We start from the raw sequence: 14748 nt of genomic DNA, 5'->3' as shown, positions 1-14748 counted from the left end.
AAACGAAAAATACCATAAAGGCAGAAAGTGTTGTCCCTGATTTACATACATTATGCCTAGTTTTCTCAGAACACGACTCATATCAAGAGACTTTACAGTAGTATGCCTGTATGGCGCTGTGTGATTCACGTCTTTGAGTTTAAATGTTTAAACCTTCTCTTGTTTCACCTTGATTACATTTAAAGCCTTTAGCTTACAGAAACACTCTTGAGTTCTTTTTCTGGGAAGAACCAGTTCTTGATGTCTTTGGAAAGATGTTGAGAACTTTCCTGAGTAGTGATACAAATCTGGACCACATGGCTTACTTATGTTGACTTATGACTTATTTGAAATCTAATATTGTTTAAGTCTGTATCCAATAGCAGGGATAACACGTTTAGCATGTAAATGACTTAGATAATTGAAAATATTTTATAGTTCAGTTGGTACAATTTTATAAAAACTTTATACAAACTTTCAGTATAAGTGTTTGGTACATTGATATGTTGAGACTCAATACCTTGCATATATATGAGAGGCTTACTCTGGCAAAATGGGTTTTAATAATTATGCATAAAGTTTCGTACCAGGTCAGCCTGTGCAGTCTGCAGTGGCAATGTAGGGACGACACTTTCCACCTAAACTGGATTTTTACTAAGAGGACTTAGAGGAGACTTCCTTCAGAAAAAAAATCCAATAAATGATTACACTGCACAGGCTGATCCTTGATGACACTTTTAGCACATGAATTAAGCCCCGTTTTCCCAGAGCGATCCCTATGTGTGGTTATTATCCCCCCCCCCATAGGCGGAGGGATATTGTTTTGGCATTGTCCGTCCGTCCGTCTTTCCGTCCGTTTTACCGTCCGTCTTTCCGTCCATCCTGAGCCATATCTTGGAAGTGCTTTGGCGGATGAAACTTGGTATGAGTATATATATGGATAAGAGAATGATGCACGCCAAATGGCATTTTTCACCATCTGTTAATTACGGAGTTATGGCCCTTTGTATCTTGAAAAAATGCTTTTTTTGTCTGTATCTTGGAAGTGCTTTGGCGGATTTCATTGAAACTTGATATGGGTATGTATATCAATAAGTGGATGATGCATGCCAAATGGCATTGTACACCATCTGTTAATAACGGAGTTATGGCCCTTTGTATCTTGAAAAAAAAATGCTTTTTTGAGTGTCAAATATAACACTTTGGTGTCCAGAAGCATATTGGCGGGGGATATCAATTCAATGAATTTGCTTGTTTCCCAGACAACAACCTAGACAACATAGAGCAGAACTTCAGCGACTGGTCTGATGACTCGGCTGATGACATCCTGAACAGGCCCGGAGAGGCGGTGAGTGCAATAGAGCACTTAATCCTTTCAGCGCTGGAACCAAATTTTGAAGGCCTTTGCAAACAGTTTGGACCCAGATGAGACGCCACAGAATGCTATTCTGATAGTTTTCTTTGAAAAAAAAATGAAGAAAATGCTAATTTTAGAAATTCAGCAGACGACAAATTTCCCAGCATGCAATGGGTTAATCCTTTCCCTCTCAGACGCAAAGTGGAAATGGCTATATACAAACTGCATAAAACCAGAACAGCCTGCGAGTCACTCGCAGCTTGTTCAGGTTTTATTCTGTTTGCTGCTCATCAGTATCTTAGGGTTGGAAATGAAGCTTTTTAACCTTGTATATAGTAAGAAAGTTATAAAGTTTAATTCCATTTTCTAAGGGACTACAAACATGTCAAAGTGTGAATCTGAGTGGTGAAGGGTTGAAGGACATCATCTTTTAAAGATATAGAAATGTTTACAAGATAAAATGCAGTAAACTTTGCCTGAAATGATATTATACAAAAGATGTATGTTGTTGTATCTTAATATTAAAACATGGGTGAAATATGAAATAAACATTCTGGATTTTTATGCCCCCGGATCAAATGATCGGGGGTACTAGTATATTGTTTTTGGTCTGTCTGTCGGTCATTCTGTGTGTTTGTCACTAAACTTTAACCTTGGTCATAACTTTTGCAATATTGAAGATAGCAACTTGATATTTGGCATACATGTGTATCTCATGGAGCTGCACTTTTTGAGTGGTGAAAGGTCAAGGTCATTCTTCAAGGTCAAAGGTAAAATATATGGCTTCAAAGCGGCGCAATAGGGGGCATTGTTTTTCTGACAAACACATCTCTTGATATTTTTTAAAATGAAGCCTTTGTATACAATGTTTTAATACATCCAATAGCTTTAAATTGCAGACAAGATCTTGATATCATATGTCTTAGTTGATTTTATGAATTCAGCTACATAAACCACTTAACTGTACTGACATACATATTTTTATTTTGAATTGTATTTTATTTACCATTAATAATAATTGAGAAAATACCGAGTTGTTAAACTGAAGCATTCTATGTCACTAAATTCAGGTCATTTTTTAACAAATTATAAAGGCTGTATTTGTGTGATTGGTCTTGTTTCAGTCTCCTGTATTTGTGTGATTGGTCTGGTTTCAGTCTCCTGTATTTGTGTGATTGGTCTGGTGTCAGTCTCCTGTATTTGTGTGATTGGTCTGGTTTCAGTCTCCTGTATTTGTGTGATTGGTCTGGTTTCAGTCTCCTGTATTTATGTGATTGGTCTGGTTTCAGTCTCCTGTATTTGTGTGATTGGTCTGGTTTCATTCTCCTGTATTTGTGTGATTGGTCTGGTTTCAGTCACCTGTTTTTGTTTGATTGGTCTAGTTTCAGTCTCCTGTATTTGTGTGATTGGTCTGGTTTCAGTCTCCTGTATTTGTGTGATTGGTCTGGTTTCAGTCTCCTGTATTTGTGTGATTGGTCTGGTTTCAGTCTCCTGTATTTGTGTGATTGGTCTAATTTCAGTCTCCTGTATTTTTGTGATTGGTCTGGTTTCAGTCTCCCAAGAAGGATGCAGACGTGAGCAAGGACACAGTGCCAGGCAGTACCAGTCCACATGGGAGTGAGGGCAGTTGTCATAGCAACACGGAACAGAGGGAGAAACTAGACTCGGAAGGTAGTAACAAGCATTTGGTCAACTTGGATCAACAAGTTATTACATGCTTGTATTTAATACTGCAGATATTAATATAAGGAAATACTGATGTGTTTTTTTTGCTATTAAGAGGCGATTTAAAGTTATCACCTGTGATCAATTTTTTCAGATCTTAAATTTTTCACTTTTTACAGAAATAACCACTGGAATTTTAATTCCCAATAATTTTTTGTACACAAATCTTAAAAGCATGTGCTATAATTTCTCAAAATTATTCAATATTTCCCCATAGTCAATGCTAAGAGCCCAATCTCTGAATAGATAGGGAAAAAAAATGAAGGAGACAATATGTAGGATCTGACTCTATTTGTCATTTAATTATCTGACCGCTATGGTGTTACTGAAATATTGTTGAAAATGGCAAAAATTCCAAACAACAAACAAACAAATATTGATGAGCCACATATTTCTTTATTTTTAGCTGTTTCATTCAAAAAGTCCAAACAGGCTTTTTTTGATCTTTGCAAAATGTATCTATAGTCAATGTAGGCATAGTATTTCTGGTCAGGTAGTTCCAGTTGTTGCCTCTAACATTACTGATTAGCCATTTTGTTTAGGAAGTGTTGATATTTGATAGATTGGTTTTTACATATTACTGTTTTTCAAAAAATTTAAGTTTCCTTCATTTGGGCATTTTTTAAACAGCAATTGGGAAATTTGAAGTTTTTTCCTAATTGGGAAAGTGCGGTTTCCGGTACTTTAAAGAGAAGGAAAAAAATCGCTGTTTAATATATTTGAATATGGATGTGATGTCACAAAATGTCTGTTAAGCAATATCAAACTGGACTGAACTCTAGTGAAGAAATTGTTATGTGGTCATAAAAATAGCGGTTAACATTTTAGTAATAGATCCATCATTTTCAATTGTTTTGTCTTGCCATTTTGTAGGAAATTGATATATAGCACTCCCAATGGTCAAAAGTGTGTGCGTGTGATTGTGCAGACTGTTAACTTGTGATTAATCTTGCAATTTCAAATAAATGACCACAAATGTTCACCATTGTGAGATGACACGTCTGGTGTAACACCAGTCTCCCTGCTTCTAAAGGTAATAGTCACAGAGATCAAGGGTACAATTTGGGCAGAAAACATCTTGTCCTGACATCTTGGCATTCAATCTGCAATTATAAAATCAATTGACCACAAGTAATCGCCATCCTGAGATAACGTGTTGCAAGTGACACCTGTCTCTGTATCTCAAAGGTCAAGCTGACACTTCCAGATCAAGGTCAAATTTACCTCCCAAACAGCTTGTCCAGACTATAACTTCATCATTCATTTTGCAATTTTGAAAGTATCTTATCACAAATGACCAACCATGAGAAGAGGGCATGTCTTGTGTGATGCCAGTCTCCCTAGTTCAAGGTCAGAGTTCAAGGTCACACTTAAAGGTCTAAGGTCTGATTATGGCAATGAAACTGCTTTTGTGGACTATAATTTCAGCATTACTGTTACAGTTTTACAGGTTGTCAACTGATTCCTATATTCCTATATTTTCCTATATTTTGGAGAATTTTCCCATATTTTTCAAAACCTATATTTCCTATATTTTCCTATATTTTTTACTGTTTTTTAACCAGGTTTTTAACCAGGTTTTCCGAAGGAAAAAACTGGTTATTAGATTGGCGAATGCGGGCGGGCTGGCGGGCTGGCTGGCTGGCTGGCGGGCTGGCAGAATAAGCTTGTCCGGGCCATAACTATGTCGTTCATTGTCAGATTTTAAAATCATTTGGCACATTTGTTCACCATCATTGGACGGTGTGTCGCGCGAAATAATTACGTCGATATCTCCAAGGTCAAGGTCACACTTTGAGTTCAAAGGTCAAAAATGGCCATAAATGAGCTTGTCCAGGGCCATAACTATGTCGTTCATCGTCAGATTTTAAAATCATTTGGCACATTTGTTCACCATCATTGGACGGTGTGTCGTGCGAAATAATTACGTCGATATCTCCAAGGTCAAGGTCACACTTTGAGTTCAAAGGTCAAAAATGGCCATAAATGAGCTTGTCCTGGCCATAACTATGTCATTCATTGTGAGATTTTAAAATCATTTGGCACATTTGTTCACCATCATGGGACGGTGTGTCCCACGAAAGAATCACGTCAATATCTCCAATGTCAAGGTCGCCACGACTAAAAATAGATTTAAAAAAAAAAAAAACTTACAAAGGGGGTTAATTTTTTTTGGTCATTTCAAAAGTTCAGTTTGAGTTTTCTCCCTTTATCAGATTTTTTTTTCACAATGAAAACCTGGTTTTGTGACAATTTTGTCCCTTGTCTATATTTTGTTCTGAAAATTTCCTCTTTAAAAAAATACGTATAAAAAGTATTACTGCCTTTAGATATTTTAATTTACAGTGTAAAAAGCTGTCCCTTCTCTTCCAAAGCATCACCATCTTGCAGGAGTGCTGTTGTACACCATTGTGATATCTATATGGACACCTTTGATGAAGAAAAATACAACCATTTCAAAGGTGAGAACAAATCCTAGCAGATAGTTGTAACAGGTCTTTCCACAGGGATGCTCTTCTGAGGGGATATTTAATGCTCTTCCTGATCTTAGATGCAATTGAGCGTATCTACAGGCTCCAATTCTTTTGAATATTGGAAATTATTTAAATATTTTAGGGCATTGGAAGTCTTGTAGAATAATTAAGGAGGCTGTTTTAAAAAAAAAAGTTTTATTTTCAGGTGAATGGTGATACAGTTACTAACAACTTGAAAGTCGTTCATACTAACAATATGTGATACACTAACCCTTAGCTTTTGGATGAAGTGTGACCATGAGATTAGATTGTTTTACAATTGGTTTTAATAACACAGTGCAATTTTGTTCAATTAATTATTTTGATGTTCAATTTCAAATATATTTATATGCATAAGCTTCCAGAAAAATCTTGTATTCTGTATGTAAGGTGTTTTGTTGATTGTTAACTATTTAAATAAAAAAAATTCAGGTGTCCACATGGATGACCACAGTGTGTTGCTGCATCAGCATATCTGCCTTGGTGGGAAAATGAGGGACTGTTTTGTTAAGTAAAACATGAATTTAATGATTATTGACGGAAAACAAGTAAGTAAGAAGTTCTCTACATATCTCTAGAACAATATTTTTTACCATAAAATTACTATATTTTAACCCTAAACAAGCCCAAACCTCCTATATTTTGATGCAAAAATTCCTATATTTTTCGGCGTTAGCTGTATACGCCAGCTTTTCACCTTAGCCTGACCTTTGTTAGCGTCCAAAAGAATTCAAATAAAACTTCCCGCGGCCAAGTACAGATGAATACACTTCATTGACTGCATTGGCTGATTTGAGAATACGACCAGAACATTGGAAACATGTCCGCGTCTTTGTAACACTGTTTTACTGCGTGTTCAGCATGAAACAATTTTATATCTAATGAAAAGGCTTAATAGATAGAACAGTTTTACACTCAATCTCGACATCAATACAGTTTGTGCGTCCACCTTTTATTTTCAGAAGATTATCAGCGCGAGAACGTTTGCATTTAAAGGCTATGTTCTCATATTTAGTACTAACTTCCATATTCCTGTCAACATGTTAACATGTTAAAGTATAGAGAGCAGTGGAAGCGAAGACTCACTTTAATGCATTGCATTTCAACTCGCGAGGTATATCGGGTCAATTTGCGGCCACTGTGTGTGAATGTCAGAGTTTACATACAGGTCATCCCTGCGTCTCTACCCTATGTGCTGATCGGAGTTCGCGGCCAGGAAAATAATCGTTACATAATAAAGACGCTATAGCGTGAACTAGGTGAACTGGAATTTTTTTAAGACCAGACAGATGTTAAATGAAGATATCCAGCGATATCATATGGTATGTCAATAATAGATTCTTAATGTGTTTTACAACAATACCATGATAAATATTATTTTTAATTGATTTAACAAGAATTATGCCATTATATTGACTAATGAATTAAGCATTAGCGCAATGATTCTCGATACTGTTAATAATCGAATCAAATAGCAACGCCAGACAAACCACTAAAACAGGTTTGTTCGAAGAACGCGCGTATAAATATTTAAAATATGTACGGGTACTTCGCGTGTGGCCGGTTGACTCATATGTTTTAATTTCACTTCCATTCTTCTTTTGGTTTTCTGTTTTGTATCTATAGACCAGTTGACGAGTGACGTCACGCGCACCTGCAAATATTAGACTCCTCCCACGGGTTGGCAAAAAGAGGTGAAATTCATAAAAGCGCATATAGAGAAGGTTGAATAATCATCATTTTTATTGATAATCATGCACTATATCAAATAATTTTACTAACTATGTCTGAATAAAACATAAGCGTGCAAGGAAATGTATTTTTGGCACGATTATATTGTTGTTATCTTTAGTTTTTACTATAAACGAACTCGGGAGTGGAAGACAATTCACGAGCTCGGTATGTGGTTACCATAAAAATCTCTACTTGGCACATCTTCGCAACCAATTTTTATATTTAAAAAATCTAAGATTTAGAAATTCTTTCAGAATAAATCAAATTTAATGTACATACACAAATAAGGATGTAAACAAACAGCAAATAGATGGACGTTATGTACGCATCATATAGTAACTGATTTGAACATTTATGCCTGTAAAAACCTACCTTGTTACACATTAAATAAATTCTCTTGATAAATGTAATTGTTTTTATTTAATTATTCACACCAATTTTGACACTCTTTGTTTCTGCGTTTTTAACCCGGTGTTTTAAACCGATTATCTCGTTATGATCGGATACTGTCCAAACAATTACAAAGAACAGATGGTGTCATAAATCCCAGGGACCTATTCTTGGGTCCCTGCATAAACCACATGTGGCATACAAGTGTCTGGTCATTAAACACAATTTATGATACCTCCATGTCATCCCTTGGCAGTGTTTTTTTTTCACTTATAGGGGAATGGTGGCGGGGCCCGTCCAAAGGGGAAAAAATGCGTCGTTTTTTAGGAAAAGGGGAAAATTAAAAATTCACTCTTTTATATGTAATATTTATTATATGAATACACATGTTTGTATGAATATAATATTCACAGCAGAATGTCTGTCCTTTTTCTGAAATATATATCAATGATTTTTTCAACATTAGTTTCAGACAGTTCAGCCTTCATGCACAGTCTCAGTTTTCTTAGCCATTTTGAGTCGAATTGAGTTTTTTTTAATCGATTAAATGGCAAATTTGAGCATTTTTTATCAATAAAATGGACCAAATTGGAATGTTTTTATCAACAAATATTGACACATCAGGCCTTTTCCTGGCCATTTTGGGAGAAAAATGCAATTCATGTGAAAAGTACACTGATTTGGAAAAAACTAATCTAATTTAATATAACACTTTATAATAATTAAAAATCATATAAATTTTAGTTATATACTTTGTTAGTTATTTATGAAATAAATTTGAGATATATTTGGCATGATAATGAAACAGTTCTTTCTAAAAAAAAAAAAAAAAAAATTTTTTTTTTTTTACTTCTGGAGGGGATTTTTTTTACAAAATGGGGGAAAAATATATACTCTTTTTTGAGGGGAATGGGGCCCCGAAATTGCCATAAAAAAACACTGCTTGGCATAATGAGCGATCATCTAAGCAAAATTGTAAAGCCGAAATACGAAACAGTTGCTTTAATTAAATATTTTAACATATTAAAAAATGAAGATATTTGTCCGAAATGGATTAACAGGAACTTGTGTATACATATATTCGCCAGTTTAATCACAATAATACAGTGTTTAATAACTATAAATTAAAAATATTGTGCAATTTCACTGCTACACAATTAACGTATTTAACGAGTACCGGCAAATGTAAACTCGGCTTTTACGTGTTAAGATTGTACGTTACTGTATATAGTGTACGAAACGACATCATGAAAACAAGCAAACAACAAAAGGGTAAATAATACTTGCGTAAAATAAATTAATATATAGATTTATTTATCATAAAATGCTAGATTGTTATCACTCCGTATCACCAGTAAAGAGGGTGCACGCAAAGACAGTTCAATTTGCATAATATGCAGTTCTTGTTTTTCATATGTATGCTAAACTTTATGATATTGTCATTCGATGGAAACGAAACGATAATTCATTCAATGGAAAATAAAATTACTACATGTACAATGTTTAAAAATTGTAACGTATTCCGCTTTAAGGGCTTCGTTTTATATAATTATAATTATAATTATATAATTGATTAAATGCCCCTCTTACACTTTTTTTCGCTTATGAACAATAACAATATCTACACCACTTATAATTATAATCAAATAAATGTATGTGTTATTATCTTTGAAATATAATTTATCAAAATCTTACTATCACAAAGAATACGAAAGAATATTTATTGTTTTGTTTTGTGGGATTGCCAGTTTTTAGTCTTCCGACCACGTTTACTCTGATGTTAATAACTAATTTGTATTTGTATACAGAGGAAATTATATTTATGAAAATACATTTATTGGTACTAAATATTATATTTTTGCACTATTATTTAAGAGTTTTAATGTCTATTTTTATTTTTTGTATCGTTTTATTGACTAAACAAAAGACATATATACATGTTTTACGTTACTGTAACCAGTGCTTTTTGCCAACCAGTCAGTGCGCATGCGCGGAAAATCCCGAATGTAAACAATAACATTCAACTGGTCTATACGTTTATGACCAGCAATACGTAATAATGTAAAATAAGCTGCGAAAACTCCGCGTATCATCCCGTACTGCGTTTGCTGCAGCTAAGAACTGCACAGAAAAAGACATTCGCTATCTTTGATCTCATTCATTGAAGTCTTTACCTTTCATTAACTGCAACCACAATCAACGCCGTATATCCTTTTTAAAGATATTTCTTGTTATCCCCACGCTTTTTGAAAAAAAGGTGGGGATATTGTGGTGATCTCCGCCGTCCGTCCGTCTGTCCGTCCGTCTGTCCGTCCGTCCTGGCCACTATCTCCTCCTACACTAAAAGCACTAGAACCTTGAAATTTACACACATGGTAGCTATGAGCATATGTGCGACCCTGCACTATTTGGAATTTTGATCTGACCCCTGGGTCAAAAGTTATAGGGGTTGGGGTGGGGCCGCGTCAGAAATTATCACTCATTTTTTTAGGTTATTTTACATTTACTTCTTTATTTCTACACCGATTCACTTCAAATTGATACTGGACCTCACCTATGACAATACGGTCAATCTCAACCATGCATGGCCCCATTCCCAACCCTGGGGCGCCCCGCCCACATAGGCCACACCCACCAAAAATTTCCATTTACTATAATTTTTTCATTTCTACACGGATTCACTTCAAATTGATACTGAACTTTTGTTATGACATTAGGGTCAATCTCAACTATGCATGGCCCCAATCCCAACCCTGGGGCGCCCGCCCACATAGGCCACACCCACCAAAAAATTCCATTTACTATAATTTTTTCATTTCTACACGGATTCACTTCAAATTGATACTGAACTTCTCTTATGACATTAGGGTCAATCTCAACTATGCATGTTCCCATAACCAACCCTGGGGCCCCGCCCACATAGACCACACCCACCCAAAATTGCCTTTACTATAATTTCTTCATTTCTACACCGATTCACTTCAAATTGATATTGAACTTCTCTTATGACAATACAGTCAATCTCAACTATGCATGGCCCCATTACCAACCCTGGGGCGCCCCGCCCACATAGACCACACCCACCCAAAATTGCCTTTTACTATAATTTCTTCATTTCTACACCGATTCACTTCAAATTGATACTGAACCTCTCTTATGACAATACGGTCAATCTCAACTATGCATGGCCCCATTACCAACCCTGGGGCGCCCTGCCCACATATGTCACACCCACCCAAAATTGCCTTTTACTATAACTTCTTCATTTCTACACCAATTCACTTCTAATTGATGATGAACTTCTCTTATGACAATACGGTCAATCTCAGCTATGCATGGCCCCATTACCAACCCTGGGGCACACCTAGGTCAAACATTCGGCGTGGGGATACGCGTCGGCCTCTGCCGCGCCATTTCTAGTTTCCTATATTATCACTTTAAGTAAGTTAACGGCCTGATTTTTAAATAATTTACCACAAATGTTGAGACTGCATTTCATAGGTAACAACCATAATTTTTTCTCAAAAGTAAAGGTCACACATCAATATAAAGGACAAATGTGGTCAAAAACAGCTTCTCCAGAGTTAATCATTTGTCATGTAAATTTTTAGATTTGTTACCAAATAATTCACCATGTGTTTTCCCTTGGGAAACAATTAGGGTCACGCTCAGGTAAGGTCAAACATGTACATGGTTCAGCTTGTATCTAATATCTAACATCACACATTTCATGTCACACATAAACTCCCAAATGGGCCCCACAGAAATTATAATTATACCCCCACAAACGAAGTTTAGGGGGGTATATAGGAGTGAGCTTGTTGGTCGGTCTGTCGGTCCGTATTAAGTGTCCGCTTTCTAATTCAAGTTGTTTTCATCCGACCTTCACCAAACTTGTTTTAATTTGGCGTCTCCTGATGGTTTTACAATGTGCATGGTCTTGAGTAAAGGGACCATAGCAGTGCAAGAGAGTTTCTGCGACGTCTGGGAGTTTTGTGTGAGATGAAATTCAGATTAATCTTTGCCTTACAGGTAAGTCTAGTTAAATTTAATCCTATTAAAATGGGCTGTACATGTTTGCTAAAAGGCATCTAGTCTATTATTATTTATACCACAGAGCCTGAAGAGTTAGAATCTATATCTTCAGATGAGGGCGGTCTTGTGGAACGAGTCAAAATGGGTGAGATATATATATTTGATGTTTGCCACTTTTTGTGTACGTGTCAATTTCTTTTCCTTCGTTTTCTTTTGATTTCGTCCTCTGTTAAATACATGTTGGGTACAGCTTGTGCAAATCTGAGTCCATGGGACTCAGTGCTTGGAAATGTTGTGTCCATAACAAATTTGGTTGAGTCCTACTTTAATAGTCTTAATGATCCAGTCATAGATATTGATTTATGCGTTTATGTACTCCATTATAAATTAATAGTTTTCCTATGATCAATTAAACGTCAATAATCATTCTGAAAAGACGAAAACTTTTCTGCAATTAAAGATGTTGATTGTGCTTAACAAACTTTACTACAAAATGACTTGCTTAACTTTAAGATATCATCGTAGCATGTAATCACTGTATGTGTCTAGTTAGTTTTAATTCATTTGCTCAAATTTCTTTGTTGAATCCCATGGCAGCAATGAATGCTTGTAAATACAATGTACTGTAATTGTCATGGCAATCAAAAAAGCTGTTACTATGTGGCAATGGTAATTCTCTTATTCATATCTTAGAAACATTACGCATGCACATTTTTCTTGCAGTTGAATGTGTGTATGTTTTCCAATGAAGTCATTTTTAGCTCATCTATTTTTTGAAAAAAAATTATGAGCTATTGTCATCACCTTGGCGTCGGCGTAGGCGTCGGCGTCCGGTTAAGTTTTGCGTTTAGGTCCACTTTTCTCAGAAAGTATCAATGCTATTGCATTCAAACTTAGTACACTTACTTACTATCATGAGGGGACTGGGCAGGCAAAGTTAGATAACTCTGGCGTGCATTTTGACAGAATTATGTGCCCTTTTTATACTTAGAAAATTGAAAATTTTGGTTAAGTTTTGCGTTTAGGTCCACTTTTCTCATAAAGTATCAATGCTATTGCATTCAAACTTGGTACACTTACTTACTATCATGAGGGGACTGGGCAGGCAAAGTTAGATAACTCTGGCGTGCATTTTGACAGAATTATGTGCCCTTTTTATACTTAGAAAATTGAAAATTTTGGTTAAGTTTTGTGTTTAGGTCCATTTTATTTATTAAGTATCAAAGCTATTGCTTTCATACTTGCAACACTTACTAACTATCATAAGGGGACCGTGCAGGCAAAGTTATGTAACTCTGACTGGCATTTGGGTGGAATTATGGGCCCTTTACACTTAGAAAATTGAAAATTTGGTTAAGTTTAGTGTTTTTGTCCACTTTACCCCTAAAGTATCATAGATATTGCTTTCATACTTGGAACACTCACAAAATATCATAAGGGTACAGTAAAAGGACAAGTTGCATAACTCTGGTTGTCATTTTTACGGAATTATGGCCCTTTTTTGACTTAGTAACTTTGAATATATGGTTAAATTTTGTGTTTCGATCCACTTTACTTCTTAAGTATCAAGGCTATTGCTTTCAAACTTCAAATACTTTCATGCTATCATGAGGTTACTGTACCTGGCAAGTTGAATTTTACCTTGACCTTTGAATGACCTTGACTCTCAAGGTCAAATTATTAAATTTTGCTAAAATTGCCATAACTTCTTTATTTATGATTAGATTTGATTGATACTTTGACAAAACTACTCTTACCTGACATACCACAATAGACTCCACCCAAACCATCCCCCGTGCCCTTCCCCCCCCCCCCCCCCCCCCCTAATTTTTTATTTATTTAATTTTTTTTTTTTTTAAAGATCATCTCACAAATGACCACCACACCCTCACACTATACCCCCCCCACCCCACCCCCCGAATTATTTTTGTTGAAACGGTTAAAAAACACAAATATTTTTTTTTATTATTTTATGTTTGAAATACCGTCCAACCATCGCACCCAAGAATCCCGCCCCACCCCCCCTCCCCCCAACCGAATCCCCCCCCCTAATTTTTTTTTTTTTTTTTTTTTTTTTAAGATCATCTCACAAATTACCACCACACCCTCACACTATACCCCACCCCCCCCCCCCATTTTTTTTTTTGAAACGGTTAAAAAACACAAATATTTATTTTTATCATTTTATGTTTGAAATACTGTCCAACCATTGCACCCAAGAATCCCACCCCCACCCCCCCACCCCCCCCTTTTTTTTTTGTTTTTTTTTTCCGCATTTTTGGAAGATAATGTAATAAATGTCCACACCCCCACACTATACACCCCTCTTCACTCCATCCCTCCCTAATTTGTGATTGAAAATGAGAGTCCCTTCACCTTTAAAAAGAAAATAGATGAGCGGTCTGCACTCGCAAGACGGTGCTCTTGTTTGTTTTGTTATCAACCAAATGTGTTCAGGTACTAAACAGAGCTTTTCACACACTTTCTTTTATTATTTATTTGTAAAACGCATCAGCCAACAGTGCTTTGCATTTTTTTAGCATTTGTTGCAAGTTTTATGGCTTTTAATTGTTATTTATGTTTAATAGTTTACTAGCCCAGCATGGTGGACATGTGTGCTTGTTTATCTTTGTGAACTTTTCTTCTGCTTACAAAAACACAATGTATTGCTTTGTGATTGTACTTCTTGTATTGCTGGAAGTTTTAGGTTTTCATGTTGTTTGTGACTGATGTCATTCTTTGTAATATTTCACATTTTTAGCGGAGAAAACCCGAGGTATTGTCATAGCCCGCTCGTCGTGTCTTCGCCTTCCGACGTCTGCATCGTGCGTTAACCTTAACAAATTGTTAAGGTTTTGAACATTGGTTCTAAATTCAAATTGCTTCCACCTACAACTTTGAAACTTCATGTGTAGATGCACCTTGATGAGTTCTGCACGCCACATCCATTTTTGGGTCACTAGGTTAAAGGTAAAGGTCACTGTGACCTTAAAATAAAAAGAAATTCTGACAAGC

General features: G+C 35.8%; 1 protein-coding gene across 4 annotated transcripts in view; it reads left to right on the top strand.

The window, feature by feature from the left end:
* The window catches only part of LOC127835344 (zinc finger CCCH domain-containing protein 13-like), a 60086-nt gene that overhangs the window by 37913 nt on the left and 7425 nt on the right, over window positions 1-14748 (top strand). Inside the window, exons 20-23 of one of the 4 annotated variants that reach the window (XR_008028474.1) lie at window positions 1242-1327; window positions 2890-3007; window positions 5408-5523; window positions 6007-7253. Coding sequence is in view for 3 of the 4 variants with exons in the window: in XM_052361720.1 (XP_052217680.1) it covers window positions 1242-1327; window positions 2890-3007; window positions 11816-11878 (267 nt within the window). In the remaining variant the exon portion in view is untranslated. Of the gene's footprint in view, window positions 1-1241; window positions 1328-2889; window positions 3008-5407; window positions 5524-6006; window positions 7254-11815; window positions 11879-14748 lie in introns of those variants that run through there. The other 3 variants (XM_052361720.1, XM_052361722.1, XM_052361721.1) reach the window with 3 other exon arrangements.

The sequence above is a fragment of the Dreissena polymorpha genome, chromosome 6, assembly GCF_020536995.1.
Source record: "Dreissena polymorpha isolate Duluth1 chromosome 6, UMN_Dpol_1.0, whole genome shotgun sequence".
NCBI lineage: Eukaryota > Metazoa > Mollusca > Bivalvia > Myida > Dreissenidae > Dreissena > Dreissena polymorpha.
The sequence above is the reverse complement of the archived record's forward strand: the minus strand, read 5'-3'. Positions and strand labels throughout refer to the sequence as shown.